Source organism: Dipodomys ordii, unplaced genomic scaffold, assembly GCF_000151885.1.
Source record: "Dipodomys ordii isolate 6190 unplaced genomic scaffold, Dord_2.0 Scaffold9, whole genome shotgun sequence".
Taxonomy (NCBI): Eukaryota; Metazoa; Chordata; class Mammalia; order Rodentia; family Heteromyidae; genus Dipodomys; species Dipodomys ordii.
Genome location: NW_012267225.1, coordinates 21,340,013 through 21,363,233, shown reverse-complemented (window position 1 = coordinate 21,363,233; position 23,221 = coordinate 21,340,013). Strand labels below are relative to the sequence as shown.

Here is a 23,221-nt window from a genome sequence, read left to right as displayed (position 1 = left end):
GCCACACTGAAAAACATCATCAGATCCCCAAAAAGGTTAAATAGTCACAACACAACCCAGCAACTCAACTCTGAAGTATTCATCCAGGGATTCATGAATGCCCACACACAAGGCAGTAAGGCAGGCATTCATATCTGTGTCTGCTGTGCTTGGCAATAATACAATTTGTGGAAAATAAATTAAAAAATTCAGTCAAGACAAATAACTACAGGAAGAGTGCTGATCCTGGTATGTACACTCACAAAAGTGACACAAAAATGAAATATTTCTCACATAATCATTTCAGGATCCAATTTTATCTTTTTTTTTTTTTTACTGTAATCAAGAGCATTTTAAAAAATAATCCATTTTGGGCTGGGAAGGTGGCTCAGTGGTAGAGTGCTTGCCTAGCATGCATGAAGCCTTGGGTTCAATGCCTTAGTACCACATAAACAGAAGAAGCCAGAAGTGGCCCTGTGGCTCAAGTGGTAGAATGCTAGCCTTGAGGGAAAAACAGCTCAGGGACAGTGCCCAGGCCCTGAGTTCAAGCTCCAAGACTGGCAAATAGTAGTAGAAATAACAATCATAATCATCATCATCCATTTTTATTCAAATGTAATTGCATCTAGCAAGGAAGATGATATGGTTAAAAAAACCTTCTGAGCTGGATATTTTACTCCAATAATTCATTGTCTAGAGCCATTGAAACTATGCTCTTGATCAGGTGATACAATAGGATATAGTAACTTGTTTACATTAGCTTTGTAGAACTCATTAAATTTTATTAAATACTATATCTTGTAAATGAAACAATTCAATTTGAAGTGGCAGTGAGTATAGGAGAACACTTACACAACACTTACACCAGCTACACTACAGCTCCCATAGAGTATTCTCATTGTTTTACATCATAATTATGCCTTTCTCATTCCAGTGTAGCGTTTGCCTGACCAACCCCTGCTTCCTTCCTTGTCCATCTCATCCTGCAATTGAAATCCTATTTTTAAGAGTATTCACTTTGTCCCCTATTCTATTATTGAGGTTTGAGAACTGCTACTATCACTCCAGGCAATTTCAGTCTCAGATTCTGTACCTAAGCCTCTCCTCAAAGATAGAACACTAGTTCTTTTTCATGTATCTTAAAGATAACTTCCCTTCACTCATTTTCCCCCAGGGAAAGTACTAATCTTACTTAGATAAGTGAGTGGAGGAAAGAAATTTTAGGGTAGAGCCTAGGTTTAAGGCTCACACACACACACACACACCTATCTGCAACTCACCTTCCCAGTCTTCTTTCCACGATACTTCCACCCACTTTAAATAGACACTTGAATTACTTTATTTTCTTAGAACCACTGCCTTTCTCCCAGTCCCATTAAGTCTTCTTTGTCCAGACCTCAATTTTCTTTCAAGACCCAGTAGAGAAGCTCAACTCCTATACCCTTCCCAGTCCTCCCTTACCTCTAGGAAGTAGAGCACTGTTGTAGCACTGAGAACAAACAAGGACTCTGGGCTAACAGGAGTGCTCTCCTCACAGTACTTAAGATCCTTCTTAGAAGATCCTGGCAATCATTTGTGAAAAATATTCATCAGTCCTAGTTAAATAAATATTTTTAATGTAAACAGTCAGTAAGGCATCTTTCCCATTGCTCCCAAAATTTCATCTCTTTCTGCTGCTGTAGGCATGGGTGGCTTCACTCCATTCTGTCTTCTATGAATCATGACAGAATTCTGTGTATAAACATAACAAAGAAGGCAAAATTAGTCATTTATTAAATGCTAATCATTTGTCAATAATGCACTCCGCTTCCTCAAGAAAAACTGTGAAAGCCAAGTTAGACTAATCTGAACCTGAGACTCCAGATAACCATTTTCAAAGTATTAACACTTATAGAAGGATTAGAAATACATTAACAGTAACTGAGATGGAGACATCTGTTTATGCATGTGTGCATGCATACACACACATGCTACCACACAACTGTTAAGTGAAATCAACAGTCCATACAGCAAGTAGCTGGATTCTGTCAGTGCTTACGCAAACAGAAATTATATAGCAATGTCTTAAGAAAATGGGATTATTTTGTCTGCCATACATAGGAAAGGAGGAAGCAATGGCAGTCTAGTACGATGTGTCCTAGCAAGATAAGTTATACATTCTGTTCATCTTTAGGAAAATGAATTTATAACTAATTTAAAACTAATTTATAACACAGCTACTGTTTTAGGGCTGCAGATAGTTACCTATATTAAAACTGCTTTTTATACCCCAAAATAGGGTGAGAAAACAAAACAAGGGACTGAAATACCATAACTAAGAGGGTAATGTGAAGACTCCTGGTGGTCATCACTGGGACAAGATTGTCAGTCCACAAAGTTTACCAAACTAGTCTTACCCAGAATTTCCGGCAGTTTTTGTATCTCAAGAAGTAACTGGAACACCTTTCCCTGTCATAGTTATTCTCATCCATACATCTTGTAGAAGCATCAGATTCCTTAAAAATATCAAATGAGTAATCATTTAAAAGTTAAACATGGTCTAGAAAATACCCCAAACAAAAACTGCTGAAGTTGTTTCCTCCCATTTTTGCTCACTTTATAATCAGTACACTAATAAAAACTGAATTATCTAGCCAACTATTTCAGAACCCATTCTGCCTGGGCATACATCTTTCTTTTTACAGTTTGGGCCAGTTTTCTAAATATCATGGAAGTTTGAACAAAAATATTGGCTGTGATCATTTGATCCAAAAGCTGAAGATTAAATAATACAGTTAAAATAATTTCTGCACAGCTAGAATCAGAATCCTAGCTTACAATTCTTGATACTTGGGTAAGATCTTAACCAAAAGTCAAGACTGGAGGCATGCCTCAAGTGGTATTGCACTGGCCTTGAGCAAACAAAACAAAAAACACCTATGTGAGGGCATGAGACTGAGTCGAAACCCCAGTACCTGCACCAAAAAAAAAAAAAAAGCCAGTTTCCTGACTCATAGTACAGTTCTGGTTTTTCCAAATTTTTGTTTTACTTAGTGTTTGATCTTAATGATGATCTTGAGAGTCTAAGGAAATTGCTAAATGATTTACATCAAGTCAACTGAAATTAACACCATTCACTTCAATGCATTTTAAGCTTAAGTATACTAAAATTAAGCAACTTTATAGTTACCACTCACGTTACTTCAAAACCAAAGTGCAACAACTCATGAGTTACCAGTTTAAAAAGGGACAGATGCCATTTGGAAATTATACTTAAGCTATCTGACCTGGAAGTAGACTAAATGACAAATTTCAAAGTGAAAGCGATTGTGAGAGGCTGTTTTAGACAACCTCTTGCTTCACAAATCTAAGTGACATGCTACTTCAAGTTGTTAAAAAATGTTCTAATACAACAAATGTTGAATGAATATAATTTTCGTAATCCTAGGTATGAACTCAGGGTCTGTTAGAAAGGTATTCCCACTTGAACTACTCTGATAGCCCTATGGATGTATGCATTTTTAAAAAATGCATACAGAATCAAGGACTACAATTTTTCACAGCAGTAGTATGATTCAAAGCCACAGTAAAGCAATGTAAGGCATACCATATTAGTACAAGTAAAAAGTTGTTATTTCACCAAAAGATTTATTTATAAGCTATCAGATAACCTTTATTTCAAAGCTAATTCTATTGTCAGCCCTTTTATATTCAGCCAGGCTGTCTGGAGAACACAAAGAAATTAATACTATGAAAACCATAAATTCAATGGCAATTGAAAAATGTGCTACCTTCCAGCATTCTCTACTTCAACAAAAGATTTTCTTCAGTGTTACATATGCCTATTTTCCCATTAGCAATTAAATGCTGCATTTTTACAAATAAACGAAATTAAAGAAAAGACTTTGCTAGCCGTATTATGCACATTTAAATGCTCTAGTGAAATAAAATACAGTGACCAAGAATACTTTTTTGTACAGAAATAACTTTATTCAACAACTGCAGGAAACAGATGCCCACAAAATTAGATGGAAGCCTGGTTTGTTGTTGGGTTTTTTTTTTTTTTTGGAAGCCTGGTTTATTATTGGTTTTTTGTTTTTTTATGGTTTTTTTTGTCTTCTTCCTCTTCTTCTTTTTCCAACTTAATACTCAAGAAAAATGAAAAGCAAACCTTCCTACCAGCAAGCAAGGGTTTATGTCGGGATCTCTCAGTCGCTTTGTCACCAGGGGCATTCTACGTTTTCTTACTGAAGGTACAGAGAAAAAAGCAGTTAGGCAGGGAATGACAGAAAATAAATCTCATCAGCCCCACCAATACTTGAAAATTGAATTTTGATATAATACTCATCTAGAGAGGAACTTCATTATCCCCTACTTGGAAATGAAGACTTGGAGGGTGTGGCACATTGGCTCAAGTTTGTAACTGCAGCTACTTACAAGGCCATACGTAGTAGAATTGTGCAGCCCAAGCCAGTGATAGGGGAAAATGCAAAAAAATGTCTGGAGGCATGGCTCAAGTGAGAGTAACTGCCTAGCAATCTTGAGACTTGAGATCAAACCCCAGTACCAACAACAATAAAAACTCCAATGTGTTTCTCCTTTGTATTCTCACAGTGCCAAAACAGGCCGTATTCAATGGGAGCTACTGAACTTTGATTGTAATGTCTAGCAAATATCAGTATTATTTTTCCTCACTTCTTAAATAACAAAAAATACCAATGAAAATTAATAATGTACAAAGAAGGAAAGAACAATTTATTAGGAAGCCCGACTTTAACCAAAACATTCATCAACTAAAGTACCAGAGCAGTTACTCTGTAGCCACCCATAGGGCAGCCAATATACCAAAAAGCTATATTACTACTTAGTTGGCACTTGGAAAAGCCAGATGGGTTTTCTTTTGTTTTAGATCACCAGTTCCCTAAGACCCAATTAATTATCAAATTATATATTCATGAAATAAGTATATCAACTATATTCCAGGACAATTACTCTCTAGTATGAAGCTCAACTAAAATTCATATGACTCTTATCATCAAAGAGATGTCACAGAACTAAAAGAAACATTTTAAAAACCAACAGTCATAATAGTCTATTTCAAAGTGATATTTTGTTTTTGTTTGAATATACTGGTATCCTCTAAAGATGAATCACTTATACTACTTTTGAACGTTCTGAAATAAACTTAAGGACTTGATTTAGCTCAAATCATATTCTAGGTTAATCATTCGTCTATCTAAAAATCAAAGGAGAATCCAGCAAAATAATGTAATACATCCTACAAAACTCTGAATTAAAAAAAAATGTACTATAGGGTATAACTATAGTTCATACTTGGAATCCTAGCTATTCAGGAAGAGATCCTGATTCGAAGCTAGAAAAGTCTGGGAGACACCTATCTCCCATTTAACTAATAAAAAACCAGAGTGGAGAATGGTTCAAGGGGTAGAAACCAGTCATAAGCAAGAAGCTGAGCTAAAGACCATCAAACCCCAGAAGAGAAGAACAGGCAACACACGCGCACACCCCCCACCCCCACAACAAATTGGATGATATAAGGAGATAAAAAAGGATTTTTATACGGTGGGTTCACTTTTCCTTGTGCAAGAGAGGACCACACACAGAAAACAAAACAAAACAAAACAACCTTCTCAAAAAAGGGACAAAAAAAAGTTTGGTTAAGCCAGGTGATGTAGTGCAGGACTGTAATCCAAACACTTGGAAAGCAGAAGCAGGAGGTACTCCAGTTCAACTCCAGCTTGAGCCACAGAGGGAGACCCTATGGGGTTACAAGAGGGCAAAAAAAGAACAGGGTTTGGTGATCCTTTAACTTCTAATGATTACCAAATATCTTACGAGTTTCATTAAAACATGACCAAATCTAGCCAACAGAAATATCATGACAAAAAAAAAAGGAAATCCAAAATGCTGTTCTATTAAACATAGAAGCTTCTTTGTCTCCACAATTTTTTTTTTCTGTAGACTTGACTCTTTCGGGAATAACACAGCCTTCTCTTTCACATTTATCTTGCGATGTGATAACACAGAACTCTTCATACATTTTGAGTGGGAAAAGCTCGACAACAATCGGACACAGAACTTAAATAGCTTGCTTTACATCAAAGTATTCTACTCTGTATTTCCTTATCATCATCAAGTCTTCAAAAATGATACCCTGGTACCATCACCTACACTGGATCAGATTCACTGTTTGAGTTGATTCACATTGCATTTTCTTTTCCTTCCAGTGTCTCAGGAAAAGTTACTGTAAGTGTGGACTTCCGAATGTCACCTCCTTTGCCTGAATTCCTACGTAGTACCAGACACGAAGAGGAAATGGCAATTAACAGAGAGGAACTGGTCTGAAGAACAAGTTTGAGTGCTTGGCTAGAGAGGCCTTATCTGCTTACTTTTTGAAGGTACTGCACTAAGCAAATGTTACAAGGCTCAACTACTTGCAAGAGGACTACCAGAAAGAAAGCCAAAGATTTGAGGGAAGGGCAATAAAAAGCACACGACATCCTCTTAGGAGCAAACTGATCGCCTGTGTAGCTCTGGATTTTTCGTACAGTTGTCCATGCCCCCCGACTCTGCAAGCAGTTTTGAAAGGAGAGGGGGAAGGGAAACGTTACTGAGAACACATCCAGGCATGCCTGAGGCTGGCTGGTCAGAGCCTAAGAAGGGTCTGTGACTCCTAAACAGAGCAACAAAAGACACCAAGCTGTAAACCCCACAGTCTGGGTGCAGAGGCCAGGGGCAGGAAGTCAAGGGTGCGTACCAGAGGGCGCGGGGAGGTCAGAGCAGAGTCTGCAGAGCTGCCCATCGATGTCCAATCTGGACGACGGGCACAGGTGAGCACACCTGGCTTCGCTCAGCGACCAAGAGGAGCCGGGGGCTTCGGAGAATGAGGAAACCGGGGGAGGGGAGGGACGGGGGGAGGGCAGGCCACCGCGCTCCAAAAGCTGGAGATGGAGGCGAATGCAAAGGGCTGGGGTGTCCGGGCCCGGCACAGGTCACCTTCTTCGGCCGGCCCCGGCCGAACGAGCAGACCTGGGTGGCCAGAGAAGGAGTCGCGGGAAGGAGCCCGAGCGGAGGCGAGGCCGGGCGGGAGCGGCCAGGGGCTGCAGAAGTGGATCCAGCCCCGCGGCCACCCAGGCGTGCCCCACTCTCCCCGCTTCCCTTCAGCCTACGCAGAGGGAGAGGCATAGGACCACTCACCTCGGGCCGCTGCCTCCCCAGAACCCAGGCCGTCTCCAGCTCCAAACACGTCAATGGCTCACGCAGCAGGACCTTAAGTAGTGCGCACCCCAACTTGCTGCCCCCGCTCCCCAGCGACAACTCGACCAATCGGGGCGCGGCGCCGTCAGACTGACAGACGCGCCAGACTCTGCGGGTCAGGGGCGGGCGGGTCTTGCCCCGCCCCTAGTTGGAGGGAGCAGGGCCGGGGCGGGAGGAGTGGGCGGGGTTGGCGGCGTGGCCCCGCCTCCTCCCCCGCCCCGCCGCGCCCCCCGCCGAAGGGCTACCTCTTAACACTTCGTTCTGACAGGCGGCACTCTGGACCAATGGGAGGGCCGGAGCCCGGCGGCGGCGGCGCTGAGTGGTCGGATCCAGGGAGGAGCGCGCGGAAGGAGGCGGGCTGAGTGGCGGGTGGGAGGGGGCCGAGGGCGGGCTGGCGGGAGGCGGGGGCGGTGGCCGACCAGGCCGGGGGAGGCGGCGGTGGGCGCGACGTCGGCGGCGGCGGCGGCAGCGGCAGCGGCAGCTGCAAGTTGGGCTGCAGGGGCAGCGCATACACTACAATGGCTGCTGGAAAGAGGCGTAAGGAAACAATTTCCAGGCCCGCCGCGTCCAGCCCGAAATATGAGAAAAAAATTATTAGAAATTCCGCGGGCGGTGTAAAGGCGGCGGACGGGCCGGAGGGAGGATGTTAAAGCCCCGCGGTGAGTTCTCCCGGGGTTCGGGGCGGCGGAGAGGCGTTTAGCGGGAGAAATATCAGGGTTATTTAAATTATGGGACTGGCCGAGGGGGCAGAGGAGCCGCGGCGGCGGCAGCGGGAGGAAAAGTTTGTGCTGCTTTCAGCCCCTGCTCCGGACCCCAGAGAGGAAAATAATAATACAAATAAAATGGAAATAATTCCCCGGGGCTGCGGGGACTCCCGCGGTCGCCTCTGACAGGCGGGGGGCGATGCGGCTGGGGACCCGAAGGTGAGGTCGGTGGGAAAAAAAAAAAAAAGAAGAAGAAGAACACCCTTTATTCAGGGTCTGGAAAGTTTGAAAAGTTTTCCTCGTCCTCCTCCTCCTCCTCCTCCTCCTCTCTGGTGCTGTGAATATTGTGACAGCGGCTGCGGCAGCAGCGAGAGCGGAAGACATTAGAGACCCGAAAAATAAGGGAAAAATTAATATAAATTCAGTTTTGAGAGTAAAGTCTCCGCATTTTCCACCAAAACATCCCGGGGGGTGGTCCCGTCCCAAAGGGCCTAGCGGAGACCCGCGGCCGGCAATATTTGGGGGGCACTTTGAGTGACTTGGGGTAACTTTGCCCCCTCTTTTTTTTTTTCCAAAAGAGTTTTTTTTTTCTCCTTCTTCTTTTCTGGAGAAATGAATTTGGTGGGGTTTTGCTTTGCCCTCCGCTCAGGTGGGCGAGCTGGGGTCGGGGTTCGGGGTCTGCAGGGAGGTGTGAGCCCGGGGTGTGTGGCTGCGGGGGGGAGGGGGAGGGGGTGCTAAATGAAAGCAGGAGATCGGCACAGAGCAGGGACAGCTTGTTGTCAGTATCATAAACAACCAAAATGGAGGGAGAACTCAGGCATATAACCAAATAAAAATTGTTAAAAAATCGCAAAAAATCCCTAAAAATCCGGGATGCTCCCCCTTTTCTCGCCAGAGGTAAAAGTGTGAACCGCCTTTCCTCTGAAGTCCGTTTGGACTTTGCAGGGACCAAGGAGTTAATATTTATTTATTTTTTTAAAACTTTCGGAGGGCAAAAGCCTTTTATAACTCCACCGACAATGAGAAAACGTGAAAATCCGATGCGAGAGAAGGCAGGGGAGGGAGGGGGAGGTGGTAGTGCAGAAACTGCTAAACTTATTGGTAATGGGGACTGATCTGAGATAAGATAAACACCATATTTGCTATTTTATCTCTGCCTTTTCATGTTCTTCGCGAGGTTCGGGGGCTATTTATTTATTTATTTATTTTCCTTTGGGGTCGAAAAAAAAAGTGATGCCATTTTCTTAATGGAGTTAATATGTGTGGTTGGAAGAATAAACCACTGGGGCTTTCGTTGGCATTTTCGTCGCATTTAGGCTTCAGGTTTTGTTCGTGGCTCCCTCCTTTCTTTCAGCAGGGCTCTCCAGAGGAGGGGTTGAGAAGGGAGGTAGCCCCGAGAGACTGGAGGGCAAGGCTGGTCTACCTTTTGGGGAGGGGTGGGGAGTTGCTGGGTCTTCTCCCTTCCTGACACTGCTTTCACCTGTGCATGCTCACTAAGGAATGTTAAGCTGAGGTTTTCTGGTTTTCTCTCTCTAAAAGGATGGTGCTTCTGGCTTCACATGGATGTTAAATGGGAAAGTGCTGCTGATGTTGGTTCCACGTGGGATATGGGACCTAGCAGGGCATTTTAAAGGGACAGCTTCTCTTTTCTTGGCATTTTCATCACCTACACAGACTCCCTGTCTGAGGACCAAAGGCAAAGGAGCTGAGAGGGTGTGGTGATGGAAAGGCTTTCTCTTTCCATTACTCAAGTGCACCCACCTTTAGGAGTGATGGAGGGAGAGGAGGGAGAAACAAACTAAGTAGAAGATGGGGATGTGTATAGGTTAGTGTGTATCCAAAAGGGTTCTTTTTGTGGAACCAGCCCTCCCAGGAACTTTTCATGTTACATTGCTTTGGAAGCTGATTTTGGAAGGAATTGTGGAAAAATGGAAATAGTTTAAGGTGTGTGGTGTAATGGTATAGCATTATTGAACAGTTATGAATTCTGTGCAGTGAGATCAAAGAGCTATGTATGCCCATAATGTGATTTTACAGCCATTTTGTAAAAGCTGTAAAATACCTAATATTCAATTTGGCTAGATTGTGTATTGAGGACTTCTGGTTGAAAATACAGGAAGAGAGATGAAGATTCTTTAACATTGTGAGCAGAAGACATTGGGAGGAAGGGGGAACACACACACCAAGACCATGGAAAAGTTGACATATGTGTCCATTTTTAAAGCCCATCCTGTACATCTGCAGAAACTTTTGCGCCTTTGAAATGGAAATATTTTTAAATCATGAGACCTATCAGTTTGCATCTTTTAACTTGAATATGTGTTGTTTCAGAGGAAATGTTTACTAATCTTAAGCTACTATCAGCTTTTATGTTTTAGATGTCCACAATACGTTTTAAATGTGTAATGTGTACGTTGTTAGTTGTACCTCCTTGAAATGAAGGCTAATCTTAGAAATAACTTGTGTTCATTTTCCACAGATATATGAAATTCATGAATGTTTTCCTTTGTTTTGTGACTTAAGGAAATGGATTAAAGTTAGGGCTGAATTGCTAAACTTTCTTGCATACTATATAAACAAATTATTATTTTAGAGTTAATTGTATGTAAGCTGGTGTTCACAAGTGAGCTCTTTGGATACTTGTTTGTAAATACCTCCATAACAATACTATGTCTGTTATATTTGAGTGCATCATCTATGATTGGCTTCTGATTTTGGAAACAATTGCAGCTTTCTAAGAACTCCTTAAAAAAAATAATGCCATGAACCACAGTTAAATAAAAAATAATTGGAAAGAGGTTATCAATGAAGAAGAGACAGACATCCAACCCCTCCCAGTGTGTCTAGGGGTTAAGAGAATTCCATCAGTACTTAAAAAGCTCTGGAGTTCATCTCACATTTTCATTGAGGTGTGTGTGTGTGTGTGTGTGAGAGAGAGAGAGAGAGAGAGAGAGAGAGAAAGAGAGAGAGAGAGAGAGATTCAAGACTTTTATAGTGACTATAATTAGTCAGAATTAAGTTTTGTGTTTAAAATTAATGAAATTTTTAGATCTTGAATAGTTCCCACTTTGAAAAGCCAAATGCTAATATCAATAAGCCCAGTATCTGTAAAAAGTGAAGCAAAATGGTTCTTCCATTTGTATTCGATAATTGAGGTGTACTTAGGTTATTTGGAAACTTCAATTTATGATTCATTTATTATCAGCCTAAATTATAGTGCTGATAATGTGATTTTTTTGTTTTTGTTTTTTTGTTTTTCACATAGAGTGACATAAAACTTCATGTTGGGTTTAACACAATTAGCCACATGTCTGAACTAGAAAATTCACTGACTCAGAGGTACATATACAAAATCTATAATTTCTTAGAGAATCTTATCCCATAGGACCCAGCACAATATGCAATTTAAATTGATTGAGGTTTATAAATGCCTTAGGTGTCCTTTCTATTGAGCACCCTTATCTGGATCTCCCAAAATTCTTCACTCAGAATGAGAATCTCACAGATTGAAATTCTGACTTGAAATTCAGATGTCTGTTTTGCTTTTCAACATTCTATGAAATTTAATTGCTGTGGAAGATGATTTATGTATTTGGGCTAATACTGATAAAATTCTCTATCTGTATGTTCATTGTAACAAAAACATTTTGATAATCAGATATTTTATAGCTAAGTGAATTAGCAAATTTGCTTTTTATTCAGAGTTTAAATTTTAATGATTTTTAATATTAATCATTAAATAAAAGGGATTTTTCCTTCATTTTAAAAATAATCCTGGTTGTTACTATATATATTTTGGCTTGGTGTTCTGGAAATTTACCTTTCTGGGGATTAAAATATTGTATTCTAAATTAGATGTAGTGTTCCTGTGTTAACTGAATATTAAAAAGACACACAACTAAAACATATCGATGGCTATCTTTGAAGTTTGTTTCAGTAATCATTTGTCTTAAACTATGTGATTAAAATGGTAATCTTTCTAGGAATGTTTTAATAGTTTTTAATCTAGAATTCTGTTATTTGAGAAACTAACTTGTGAAAAATTACTTGTTTAATACACAGATGCACACATATAACACACAGATGCACATAAAAGAAAAAAAGTTTTGTTAAATAACTTTACTTAGACATCCTGAATAGTTTTCTCTTGGATGTATTTGCAGTTGTGTAACAAAATAAATATATTTTTGTTCTTTCTATTAGTAAGGTGTTGAATTATTTAGTTCTTTGAAGGAATGTAAAGTTTCAGAAGGAGAAAAGTGAATCTATTCAGTAAAATTTAAGATAGTGAATATGTTCCAGGTGAAAGGGCTATAAATTGTCCCATTTTTAAAAATGTTTTAAGAACCTGATAAACACCTTTTCTGAAGCACTGAATACTGGTTAATTGTATCAGTCATTGCTTAAAAAATAGAAATGAACTTTTAATTTCTTTAATTTTAACAGGAATTAATATAGGCAGCATATTTAACTGATCAGTGAGTGTTGAGATAACCTTGGAAAAGTATTTACAAATAAGTTAAATGTGAGGGGAGGCTTCATCAGATTGATAAACTGTAAAGTTGACTTTGTTTTTAAGATTCAGACAGAGGAATTCACTTTAGTATTACCCTAAGAATCCTTTAGTGGTAACTAATTTTTGCTTTTTTGTATTCATTTTATTTCTTAATCTTTTTTGAAATGCCTGAGCCAGAAGCCAACTATGTTATTGCTGTCCTTTATGTCAGGGCAACTTTTATATCTTATTTGGAAATTTAAATTTTAAATTTAATTTAAGATATTAAATGGAAATTTTTACACCACAGTATTTTGTAGATGTGCTGGTGTATAGTTATTAACATTTGAAGCTATGAGGAGTATATCTGTATGAAAGCCTAGCAGAAATTATTACAAGATGCATAATTTGATTTTTATTTTTGTGTTGGTTGGCCTATTGCCCTGGAGTTTGCACTCTACTTAGTGTACAGACCTGTACCTGCCTCCTTTTTCCAGGGTGGTATTGACCAGGACACAGTGGTGTGAAATTACCAAGGACACTTGAGTATTTTTGTTTTCTGATTTTGTCTATTATTGGTGTTTGTGGTTCTTAAGGATTTTACTCTCTTTTAAAAATGCGTTTCCAAATATAAAACAAATAATATCTCATTTCTAAAATATACAATGGTGTGATATTTCACTAAAATAGTTAGTATTTAAGAGTCCCTGGATATCTTATAAACAGAGTTACTACAGGATCATGGTATGAAAGCTAACCACAGTGTGTGTTGGGAATTTGAGATGACTACCTGAGAGTGTCTAAGCATCTGAAGAATGAGTGAATTTTGGAAATTATATCCTAGGTTAATAGGTAAAGCAGTTTGTTTAAAATAGTTCCTTACCTTGTTTTTAAGTGGAATCTTTTCCTAATTTTAAAACAGACAATCTATACATGTAAAGGTATGAGAGAGCAAAAAGTATTTCCAATACCTTTTAAAAATTAGTTTTAAACAATGAAAATGTAAAAGTAGAAAGATAGAACTAGATAGATAAGAATTTCAGAATAAAATAACAATTATGACTAAATTTTAACTTATGTGGATAAGAAATAACCAACTATATTGCAAAAAATACAAATTTACTAAAAAAGTGAAAATGATAATTTGGTAGGAACTATCAGAGAATATTTTTAATGCAAATTGTTAGATTTATAATAATCTTTAAAAATTAGATCCACAAAGCCTTTCTTCCCTATCTTCTTAGATTTGGATTAAACTAAATTAATTTCTAAAAGTAATTCATAGGGATTATTTAATGTTCTTTTTAAAAAAAAAATTAAAAAAAGCCATTTCTGCTATTTTTAAAAAATATTTTAAAACTTATTTTAAATGTATATGTTTGTGAAGTGTCCTGAGAGCCTTAAAAACTGTTTTCTTCATTGTTTATCTGAAAGCTTAATGTTTCCTTTAGATTAGTGAAGTCAACTTTCAGTGTAAGAATAATTTACTCTATAGACTTTTAGGGCAAATTGGGGAGCTCTTGTAGGCTTAATAAACTTTAAATGCTTTTTCTAAGATGAAGATGAAAACATTTCTTCAACCAAGCTCTTAAAGTTTTTAGGTAAATGCTCCTAATTAAAGGACTTTTTTCTTTTTACTAATTAGTTGACTTTCTGAAACAGAATTTAAACTTGTAAATGTTATGATCTGAAGTAGAAGTTGTCTTTAATGTTAAAAAATAATTTTAAGAATGCAAGAGGCTTCTTTTCTTTAAAATGTCAGAATCTTTCAGAGTTTCTGGGTGATAGGACATTTCAGCGTCTTGAACTCTACCTATTTTGAAAAGAGAACTTCATTTTCAAATTTCAGTTATCTGTTTGACTTATTACTTATACCAGTATTGGAATTGCACATATATTGATTATTTATGATTTCCTGTCTTTCAATTTCTAAATAAGAGGATATTCTCATATTAAATGTTTCCATTAAGGACCTGCCACTTGACTTTTTAAAACACATATGTATTTTTTTAAATTACTAGTTAGACATTAGAAAGTGTAACATACTTTTCTGGATACTAGAAATCAATTAAAGAATGGAAAACTTAGCTCTTCTTACTGTAGGGCAAAATTAGAAACTGTTGGAATCAATTTGTTTTCTTGAGGATACATTAGTAAGTTGATAGAATTGTTCTTGACAGGAGAATTTTAAGAAATTTAACCTAGAAACATTTCCTATGTTTAGAATTACATACAGCCCACTTTTCTTTTCCTCACACCCTGAAAAAGTTTAGAATAAATAGTTTGTGTTTTTATCAGCTATAGTAAGTTGTGTTTTTATCAACTGTAATAAGTAGGTTGTATTCTTATCAGCTATAGACAGTGAAATGAAATACCATTTTTTGAAAGAGTGAATTTACTTTCTTAAATTGATTTTTGGATTTCCTAAATATGATATGTTTAACTGTTTCATTCTAAAGAAGAGAATCTAGCTCTACTACCTTAAAATTAAATTTATTGTAAATTTGCAGTATATAGGAGAGTTGTCAAGTTTATGTATTCAATAAAACCTATTTATTATAACCTTAAAATGAATATTAACATATATGATTTTAAGCTAATGCTTATGTGAATTTGCTTTCCTTGTTCCTTTAAAATTGTTTGCTAAATCTAAAAATGTTTTTTACATGTTTTAGTATTTTTTTATTTTCAAGAGTAATTGAGTAAAATTTCAACCTCATTTATGATTCTCTTCTAATATTAGTGTTTTATTTGAATATCACTATGCAAATGCATATGACTTTCATATGAGAATAGAATTAGACATATAATAAGGTAGGTTGTGTAACCAGTGTGGTAGAAGCGAACCCACTGACTCTTCCTTGGAAGTATTTTCAATGTTTTAAGGAAGGGAAATGCATATGAGTACAGGGCTCAGGACAGGAGTTAATTTTATACATTTTTTTGCTTTTCTTGCTTCATAAAACTTGAGTATCCTCAGAGCGACTACCAGTCAGGAAAGGGATTCACCTCTGTTCTGTGTAAAGTATATATCTGATTTGGGGTTTAATGTGATTTCCTTCAGTTTCTTCTAAGGAAAATGTTTAAGATATTCCTCAGCAACAGTTTGGCACATATCACACTTTAAAGTACATTCTGTATAAAATGTATTGCCATTAATTATTTGCCTCAATTAAAATGAAAGCAAACCATAAAATAATAAATTTAATTAGACATAAAATGAAGTCTTAGCTATCTAGCTGATTAACTTGATTTACTATTGAAATATAAATAAATTTCACCAAGAGTTGTTTTTGAACCTGAACCTACCTTGAAGCCTTGAAGTTTGTAAACAAAGTGAACACAGGCAAAATCGGGGCACCCTGTAAAAGTTTCTGTGACAGATAATTTTTTTTCAAGTGATCAAAACAGTGTCAAAGATCTTGGTATATTCATGGGACTCAGGTGAATATTTTATTTGAAATTTTTAGTCAGAGTCCTAAGTATTTAATTTTTTTAGTGATATTTTAGCTTTTTTTTAAAGTTTCCTTAAAAGCCCTTTGATTTGGACATTGTAACTCAATTCGAACAGTTATTTTTAAACTTATAACTTTGTAACTACTTTTATTTTTTGAGAGTATTTCTGTTTCCTAAATCCTGTAATTCTTAGGAGAAATTCCTGTCTTGGAACATTTTTAATCAGGCTTCAGTTAACCTGTTAAAATATGCACTAGATGTACAATTGCTTGCTTAAGCAGTAGCTCTGATGTGGTACTTAAATAATCATACTCAGTTCACTTTTTACTGATCAGGGCAGGAAGAGGAAGAAAAAGCAGCTTAAGAAAACAGTGTGATTGATCCTATTCAGAGGTGACTCAGAGTGCTTTTCTACAAGGCGTGATACCTCTGCCAGAATTAAAAGGAATTTCAACCAATTCAACCCAAAATACCTGTGAGTCTAAGAACTTTTTATTCCTTACCAGCTTTCAGACAGACTTGTGTGCTTCCATTGGCCATCCTAAGTGTCCCTGGTATTTGGATCTGTTTTGCTCTCAGTGCTGCCACCCTGTGTATGGCAGTGCCTCTGCTGCTTGTACTCATTTGCTGTGCTTCACTGTCAGGCGATAGATAACATGCAGACCCACTCCTGGAAAATGAGCATGCTGAAGCGACCTCAAAACTGTGCTCTACCTCTGTATTTAATATTGTGCTAATCTTTATTTAAAAAACCATACAGTTGAGGAGTACAGTATTCAACTGGCAAAATTGAAATTTAGAAAAATTTAAGGTTAAATACGTTTGTCTTCACATCATTTTACTAAAATAAAGCAGAATTGGGCTAGTTAATTAAATGTATTTCAAATTGGTCAAGTAAGAAAGCTAGAAGTTCTGAATTTTTAAAGGTGAGAGATGTTATCTTTTTTTAAAAAATTTTAGCCAAGTTTTACTTAAAAATTCTTACTGGTAAAAACAAAACCAAAAATGAGTTCAGGAGTGGGGGAGGGGAAAGAGACTATACGAATGTTTCTGCTTAAAAGAAAAAGAAACTTAACTTGATTGGTTAAATTGTCCCCTGAATCACTAGCCAACATGACTTTTAAATTACATCTCCCAAAATACTTTGCATATTGATGCTGTGCTTCAGCCAGCACATACTTTGGCTATATGACAGTTTTTGCTTTCACCTATGCAGTCTCTCCTCATTCTCACAGCAAGTCTGTGAGATTGGAAGTACAGACATGTGCATGCAAGAAGCATCAGTGAGTTCAGGAACTGGAACTCTGCTACCACTTACAATGCCTTTAGAATGGACTGACCAGAGATGGTAACTACTCATTCATTAGCACTTGTTGAGGCTAATATATCTGTAAAGTAAATTGTTAAAAAAAAAACACTTTTAGCATAAAGTTAACTCTGTGTAAGTGATTCAAGTTAGAAAATGGTGACTACTTATTTTTAAACTATACATAAGGAATTGGCAAAAATGTTTATAAACTCCCTAAGCTAAAGAAGATTGTTAAAAACATAAACCTAAACTTTATTTTATACTAAGGAATTTAGCTGGCTATAGTTTTATTTTTTTGTTTTAAAACATTTCTAGCAAAGCCATTGGACTTCAGAATAATCAGCATTTCTTCCTGAATTTTTGAATGGCTTAGTTCAGCGAACAATGTAATTCTATATGGTAGCAATTGAAAGTATTGCTTATTTTAGTTAACTTTAGATGCTAGGCTTCTAAGACAGAAATGCCATTGATGATCTTCCCACCCCAGAGAATTGGAAAAATCAGTATAGTATATGATATTGTTCTGATGACTGTAAAATTCCAAGTTGAAGCCAGGCACCAGTACTCATGCCTTTAATCCTAGCAACTCAGAAGGCTGAGATCTGAAGATTTTGCTTCAAAGCCAGCCCAGGCAGGAGAGTTTTGAGACCTTTATCTCCAATTAAAGCACCCAAAACAAACAAACAAAAAAGCCTGAAGTAGAGGTGTATGGCTCTTGTGGTAGAGTATTAGCCTAGAGCACAAAAGCTCAGGAACAGCACCCAGGCCCTGACCAGCACCAAATAAATAAATAAATAAATAAATATAAATTCTAAGTTCAAGATCTTCATTTTGTTATCCATGTCATTCTCTTCATAGATTTGGCGAATTACAGATTTCTTCATGTGTCTCACACATATAAATACCACTTTAATTTTTTTAAACTTGATTGATGTGGGAAATGTGATTAAATTTTGAATCAGAACTACTAAAGTATCACCTTAAGAGGAAGAATGTTTTTTTTTGTTTTTGTTTTTGTTTTTTGGGTCTGGTCGTGGGTCCTGAACTCTGGGCCTGGGCACTGTCCCTCAGCTCTTCAGCTCAAGACTAGTGCTCTACCACTTGAGCCACAGCGCCACTTCTGGCTTTTTTCTTTTTGCTTATGTGATGCTGAGGAATCGAACCCAGGGCCTCATGCATGCAAGGCAAGCGCTCTACCACTGAGCCACCTTCCCAGCCCCCAAGAATGTTAATTTTAAGTTATCTACATCATCTCATTTTTTCTTTACGCAGCCTTAAGAGAGTAGGAAAGCTGCTATCATTATTTTCAAAAAGCAATGTAAAAGAGCTTGTGAAGTTAACTTGTGAGACATGATAACCCTCACCTGCAATTCTAGCTAGTTAGGAGGCACAGAGATCAGGAGGATGCCAGCCTGGTGAAAAGTTAGTGAAATCTCATCTTTATAAATAAGCCGGGAGTAGTGTTCCATGCCTGGAATCCCAGCTCTGTTAGTAGGATTGTAGGTCAGCCCCAGTGATGAAATGACAGATCCTAGCTGGAAAATAAAGCCAAAAAGGCCTAGAGGTCTGACTCAAGTGATAGGGTGCCTGCCTAGCAAAAGCAAGATCTTTATTTCAAATGCCTTATAAGAGTTGGGAAGACCCTACAGAATGGTTTAAAACAAAACAGATTTAAAACATAACAAATTTCTTTCCCCAATTGTGAGAACGTCACTGTTACTTTAGAATGATAATCAGTTGCCTTCCATAAAGAGAGGAGGTTTGATTTTGCTTTGCATCCCATTTATTTAAAGTTTTTTCTGTGTTAAGTGGAGGCAGAAATAGGGAGATTGCTCCATGTTATTCTTTGAGGGTACCTAATTGGTCCTCAACGTTTTCCTTGCCTTTCAAATTGTCTTTTGGACAATGGGATAATGTACAAGAGAAAGCACAAAACAGTAAGTTTTAGAATGCCAGTGAATGGTATAGAAAGTAACTACAGAAATTCAACTGAAGGAGAGGTGGAATTTGAGATGAGATTTGATAAAGGCCTGAATTAGGAATAACAGAAAGAAGAGAAGATGACATAGGGTGACATTCAAAAGAGGTTAGAAAGCAAAAATGTGCTTCTTGTCTGTGGCCACCATGACCAGTCAGACCAGAGGTTATAACTTTTAAGGAAAAGATGAGACCCACATACTGAGGCTTGGTGGGGAAAGCCTTGAATGGCAGCCTGAGAAGGTTACACGATGTGTTAAAGAAGGCATTGTAGCTGTTTGGGTAGAAGAAGATGGATGAGCAAGTGCTAGACATTTATTTGTCAAGTGCCTCTTTGCTAACGCCACCTGAGTGACTCTCAGCATCCCTAAAACCTTCTGTCCAGACAGTGATGTTATAGTGGTCCTAGAACTCAATTATGTCCCAAAGCCACCTCATCTATATTCACTTGTAACTTCAGTTGTAAGTTCAATACTTGTTTTGTAGACACTGTCCGCACAGAAAAAAGGAATTAGACACAGAGGCGATGGGTCTAGAGCAAGGGAATGGGAAGTAAGGATACGTGACCCTCCCATGCATAGTATATGTGCAGTTCTGGCCTGCAACAGAGTGTTGGAGTGCCAGTGAACAGAAAGATGGTAAAAGGGCTAGAAGAGACAAAGGCTACACAACATATCAGGTCTTGAATGCCACACTGAGGATTTTTGTTCTGTTGAGAAATCTACCCACTGAGATTCCAGCTTGGCCTCATTCCTAATTTACCAACCAGTTTTCAATGCTTAACCTTCTTCTGACGCCCTTTTTGCTCCACCCACTAGCCAGATGTCTTGCCTTGATCCCAGAGCACCCTGGGGGAACCTCAGCACAGCTTCCCTCCAGGTGTTTTTTGCCTCCTCCATTGTGATGCCTAGCCCATCTTTGGGAGTCCAGGTGCCTGGTTGAGATAGTACATAGCAGTTATGCTCTGGGACAGCTGAGCCACCTGCCCCATTTGGGTTACCCCTCCCATCCTGGAATTTCCCATTCCTTCCTCTCTGCCTCCAAAGTATGCTCAAATCTTCTCCTCACATCCAAACAAAAAAAAAACAAAATTAGAACAAAACTCAAACCTTTGCATTCATCCCATTCCCTCCTCAAATATCTTTCTCTTCATCAGTGCCAAACTACGTGAGAGAACAGACTGTGTGCATCTGTTTCCCTCCTCTGCCATTTCTCTAACCATCTTGCCAGTCATGTGAGCTTGCACTGGAATAGAACACTCATGTACAGCCTCTAGGAGCCAAATCCAGGGGTGTCTTTTCAATTCTGTCCCTGTGCAACTGATCTGCAGTATTTCACAGCTTTACAAACTCCAGCCTCTCTTGCTTTTCTACTTTCTGCAGTTCTTTGGCACTTCCTTTGCACTTTGTTCTGATGCCAACAATTCTCCCACCTGTCCTTGGTCACTGGCATGTTGGCATTTCCTAGGATTCACAGACTTCTCTGTTCTTCTCCCCCTCTTTATATATACTCCCAGAGTACCAGTTTCCTGTCTTTTGAATTAAAGTTTCATGCTAATGAAGTCTATGTCTCTACCTCTATCTTGGTCCTTTGGGCCTCTTTTTCTACTTACATTAACACCTCTGTATCTGTACCTTTCCTCCCATCTCTCACACATTCAGCAGACCCATTGAGTCAGGTACTGAGCCAAATCCCACCTTCAGTAAGCAGAGGAGGTCAACAAGCAGAGTTCCTTCAGCTTGTGACAGGAGATAGGAAAGCAGTAAGAAGTAATACAAATGAGGAGCGTGGAAGGCCAGAAGAACAGATCCTTAGAAACAATAAATAGAGAACACCTCTTCACAAAGGATTTTTTTTTCAGTATTGGGGTTTGAACTTGGGGCCTGTGTTTGTGTTTGCTTAGATAGGTGCTTAGTAGAGCCATGTTCCAAGTGCTTTTTATTTTAGTTAATTTTTTTTTTTTAGTTTAAGCCTTTACTTGGACTGGCCTTGTACCATGACTCTCCTAGTAACTACTTCCTAGTAATTTAGATAGATAGATAGATAGATAAAGATATAGATATATAGCACCATACCTGCCTTGTTTTTTGAGATGGGGGTCTCTCTGACTTTTTGTCCATGCTGACATCAAATCATGCTTCTTGTATTTCAACCACTCAAGTGAGGTATTTCACCCTGCCCCGAAGGAATCTTTGTGTAGAGGCCTAAACCTTAAGGAGCAAGCCAGGAGAAATCTAGAAGGATGTTTCTCTGTCATAAGGAGCAATACTCAGCACATTGGAGTCAGAGAGTGCTAGACAGAACTGACCAGAGAGCTGGATATCTTATGCCTTCTTTGAGACTGCAGTGGGACTCCTGGCTTCTACCTCTGTTCTTATTTTACTGTCCTCATCCTGCTGTTGTCTGTTTGTGACTCAAGGGTTTGAGCACCTGTAAGGTATCCCCTCCCCTGAGCATAGCACCCTTGAGAAGAAAAGCTCTCTGGAGTCAGTGATCTCTGACATGTGTCCCCATATGTGGTCACTTTTTGCACCTGTAGGAGCCCCAGCCTGCTTCACTCAGCTGTGATGACACTGCCTTGCATGCACAGGTACCCCTCACCTGCTCAGGAGCACTTTTCCAGCTTTCTTGCTTAGATGACATGGATAGGAGCCATGTGCTCCCTGATTTCTCTGAGAACTGGGCACATAGTAAATGCCTCAGAAGCAGGGTTTTCTATTTTCAGGGGTACTCTAGGTTGATTGTGGCAAATGGGGGCTAAGCAGTCATGGAACAGCACTTACGGGCCATGTGATTAAAGTCACTCTTCCAGGAGATGTCCCAAGAAAGCATTGAGCCTAAGAAGTCAACAAGAACAAGCCTGAATTTTGGGCCCTTTGGACCTTGTCACTTGTGAAGTACAAGACAAACAGCAATGGCTAGGAGCCTTTTCTTGCCTGCTCCCCACTGACCTTGTGCCCTCTGCTCTTGATAGCTAAGACCTTCCCAACACGTACACATGTACCTGACAATCACCAGGAAGAAGCCGAGCCTCAGCAACAGCAAGCATTGTCATGGGGGCTACAGAGAAAAGCATATATGTCCCAGGAGAACACATACATGAAGAAGAGGAAGCACACACCCCCAGTATGCCCAGAGGCAGGTGCAACCCAAAGTCTCTTAAGAGAAGCACACAGAGACCCAAACACAGTGGGAGTGGGGAGGCAGGCACATCTGAGGAGACTGTCCAGGCAGGTGAATTCTTTTTATGTTGATACTATTTCAGAAGAAAGGAGAGATGAAAGGAGGAGAGGACATATGTGTGTGTGTGGGGGGGGGGGGAAGATGGATAGTCCAAGGATGGCAGCTGGCTTCTAAGTGAAGAGTACAGGTTACTGACCTAGTGAATGGGGCATTTTACCTCCCTTCTATGACATGACCAGTGTTTACTCCATATTTGCAGCTCAGAGCACTTAAACAGTTGTTTTTCCCAAATCCTAAAATGGGTTCTGTGGCTGACCCAAGAAAATAGTGAGACATGGAAAATTTAAGAAGCTAGGTGTTAAATGAGATAATATATGAAAGAAAATCTCAGCATGGTACCTGGTCCATTGAAGTACACAAAAGGCTTTTGTTTTCTAAATAATTCTGTCTGTACTATGACATTCTAGCAAAATATAATAATGGTTGTAATCATTTTCTCATAGAACTCAATTCTCTAATATACTAGGTCACTTTAGCCCACATTCACTGAGAATATTGAGTCCATCAGATATGCACTGTCTGCAGTCCCATGACCACCAGCCTTATTTGTAGTCCATCCTCTCCTTTTTTTGACTGCTGAGAAGCTCAGTCTCCTGCCCAAGGCTCATCATCTCTTTTCCTGTCCCACTGAATATGGAATCATGTTCAACCCCACTGGCTTCATGTCTTTAGTGAGGATTCCAGACCATGGTGGTTCATAGTCTTTGCTTGGCTCTGCCATCTCTGTCCAGCCATTTCCTTTCTTCTGCAGCCTTTCATATCCTTGGCTGCTTTCCCAACCACGTCAGTTCAGGCTTCTGT

The 23,221-nt window shown here is 39.0% G+C and overlaps 2 protein-coding genes across 3 annotated transcripts in view; one reads left to right on the top strand and one right to left on the bottom strand.

Annotated features, from left to right (window-relative positions):
- Positions 1-1,572: 1,572 nt before the first annotated feature.
- Positions 1,573-7,270, bottom strand: Chchd7 (coiled-coil-helix-coiled-coil-helix domain containing 7). Its single transcript, XM_013009424.1, has 4 exons — positions 7,177-7,270; positions 4,138-4,205; positions 2,376-2,474; positions 1,573-1,710 (listed from the first exon to the last, which is right to left on the bottom strand). Exons 2-4 carry the CDS (start codon positions 4,189-4,191, stop codon positions 1,606-1,608), a joined length of 258 nt encoding a protein of 85 aa, XP_012864878.1. The 5' UTR covers positions 4,192-4,205; positions 7,177-7,270; the 3' UTR covers positions 1,573-1,605.
- Positions 7,271-7,715: 445 nt separating this feature from the next.
- Positions 7,716-23,221, top strand: part of Plag1 (pleiomorphic adenoma gene 1) — a 41,458-nt gene continuing 25,952 nt past the window's right edge. For both annotated transcript variants that reach the window (XM_013009290.1, XM_013009289.1), the window contains exon 1: positions 7,716-7,895. The gene's annotated coding sequence lies outside the window, so the exon portion shown is untranslated. The remainder of the gene's footprint in view (positions 7,896-23,221) is intronic.

What these genes read in the sequence shown, in the direction of transcription:
- Chchd7 (XM_013009424.1), bottom strand. Translation starts at nt 4,191, where the DNA reads ATGCCCCTGGTGACAAAGCGACTGAGAGATCCCGACATAAACCCTTGC. An exon ending in ACATAAACCCTTGCTTGCTG is followed by an intron (nt 2,475 to 4,137) that starts GTAGGAAGGTTT and finishes GATATTTTTAAG; the next exon opens with GAATCTGATGCTTCTACAAG. An exon ending in AAAACTGCCGGAAATTCTGG is followed by an intron (nt 1,711 to 2,375) that starts GTAAGACTAGTT and finishes GTTTATACACAG; the next exon opens with AATTCTGTCATGATTCATAG.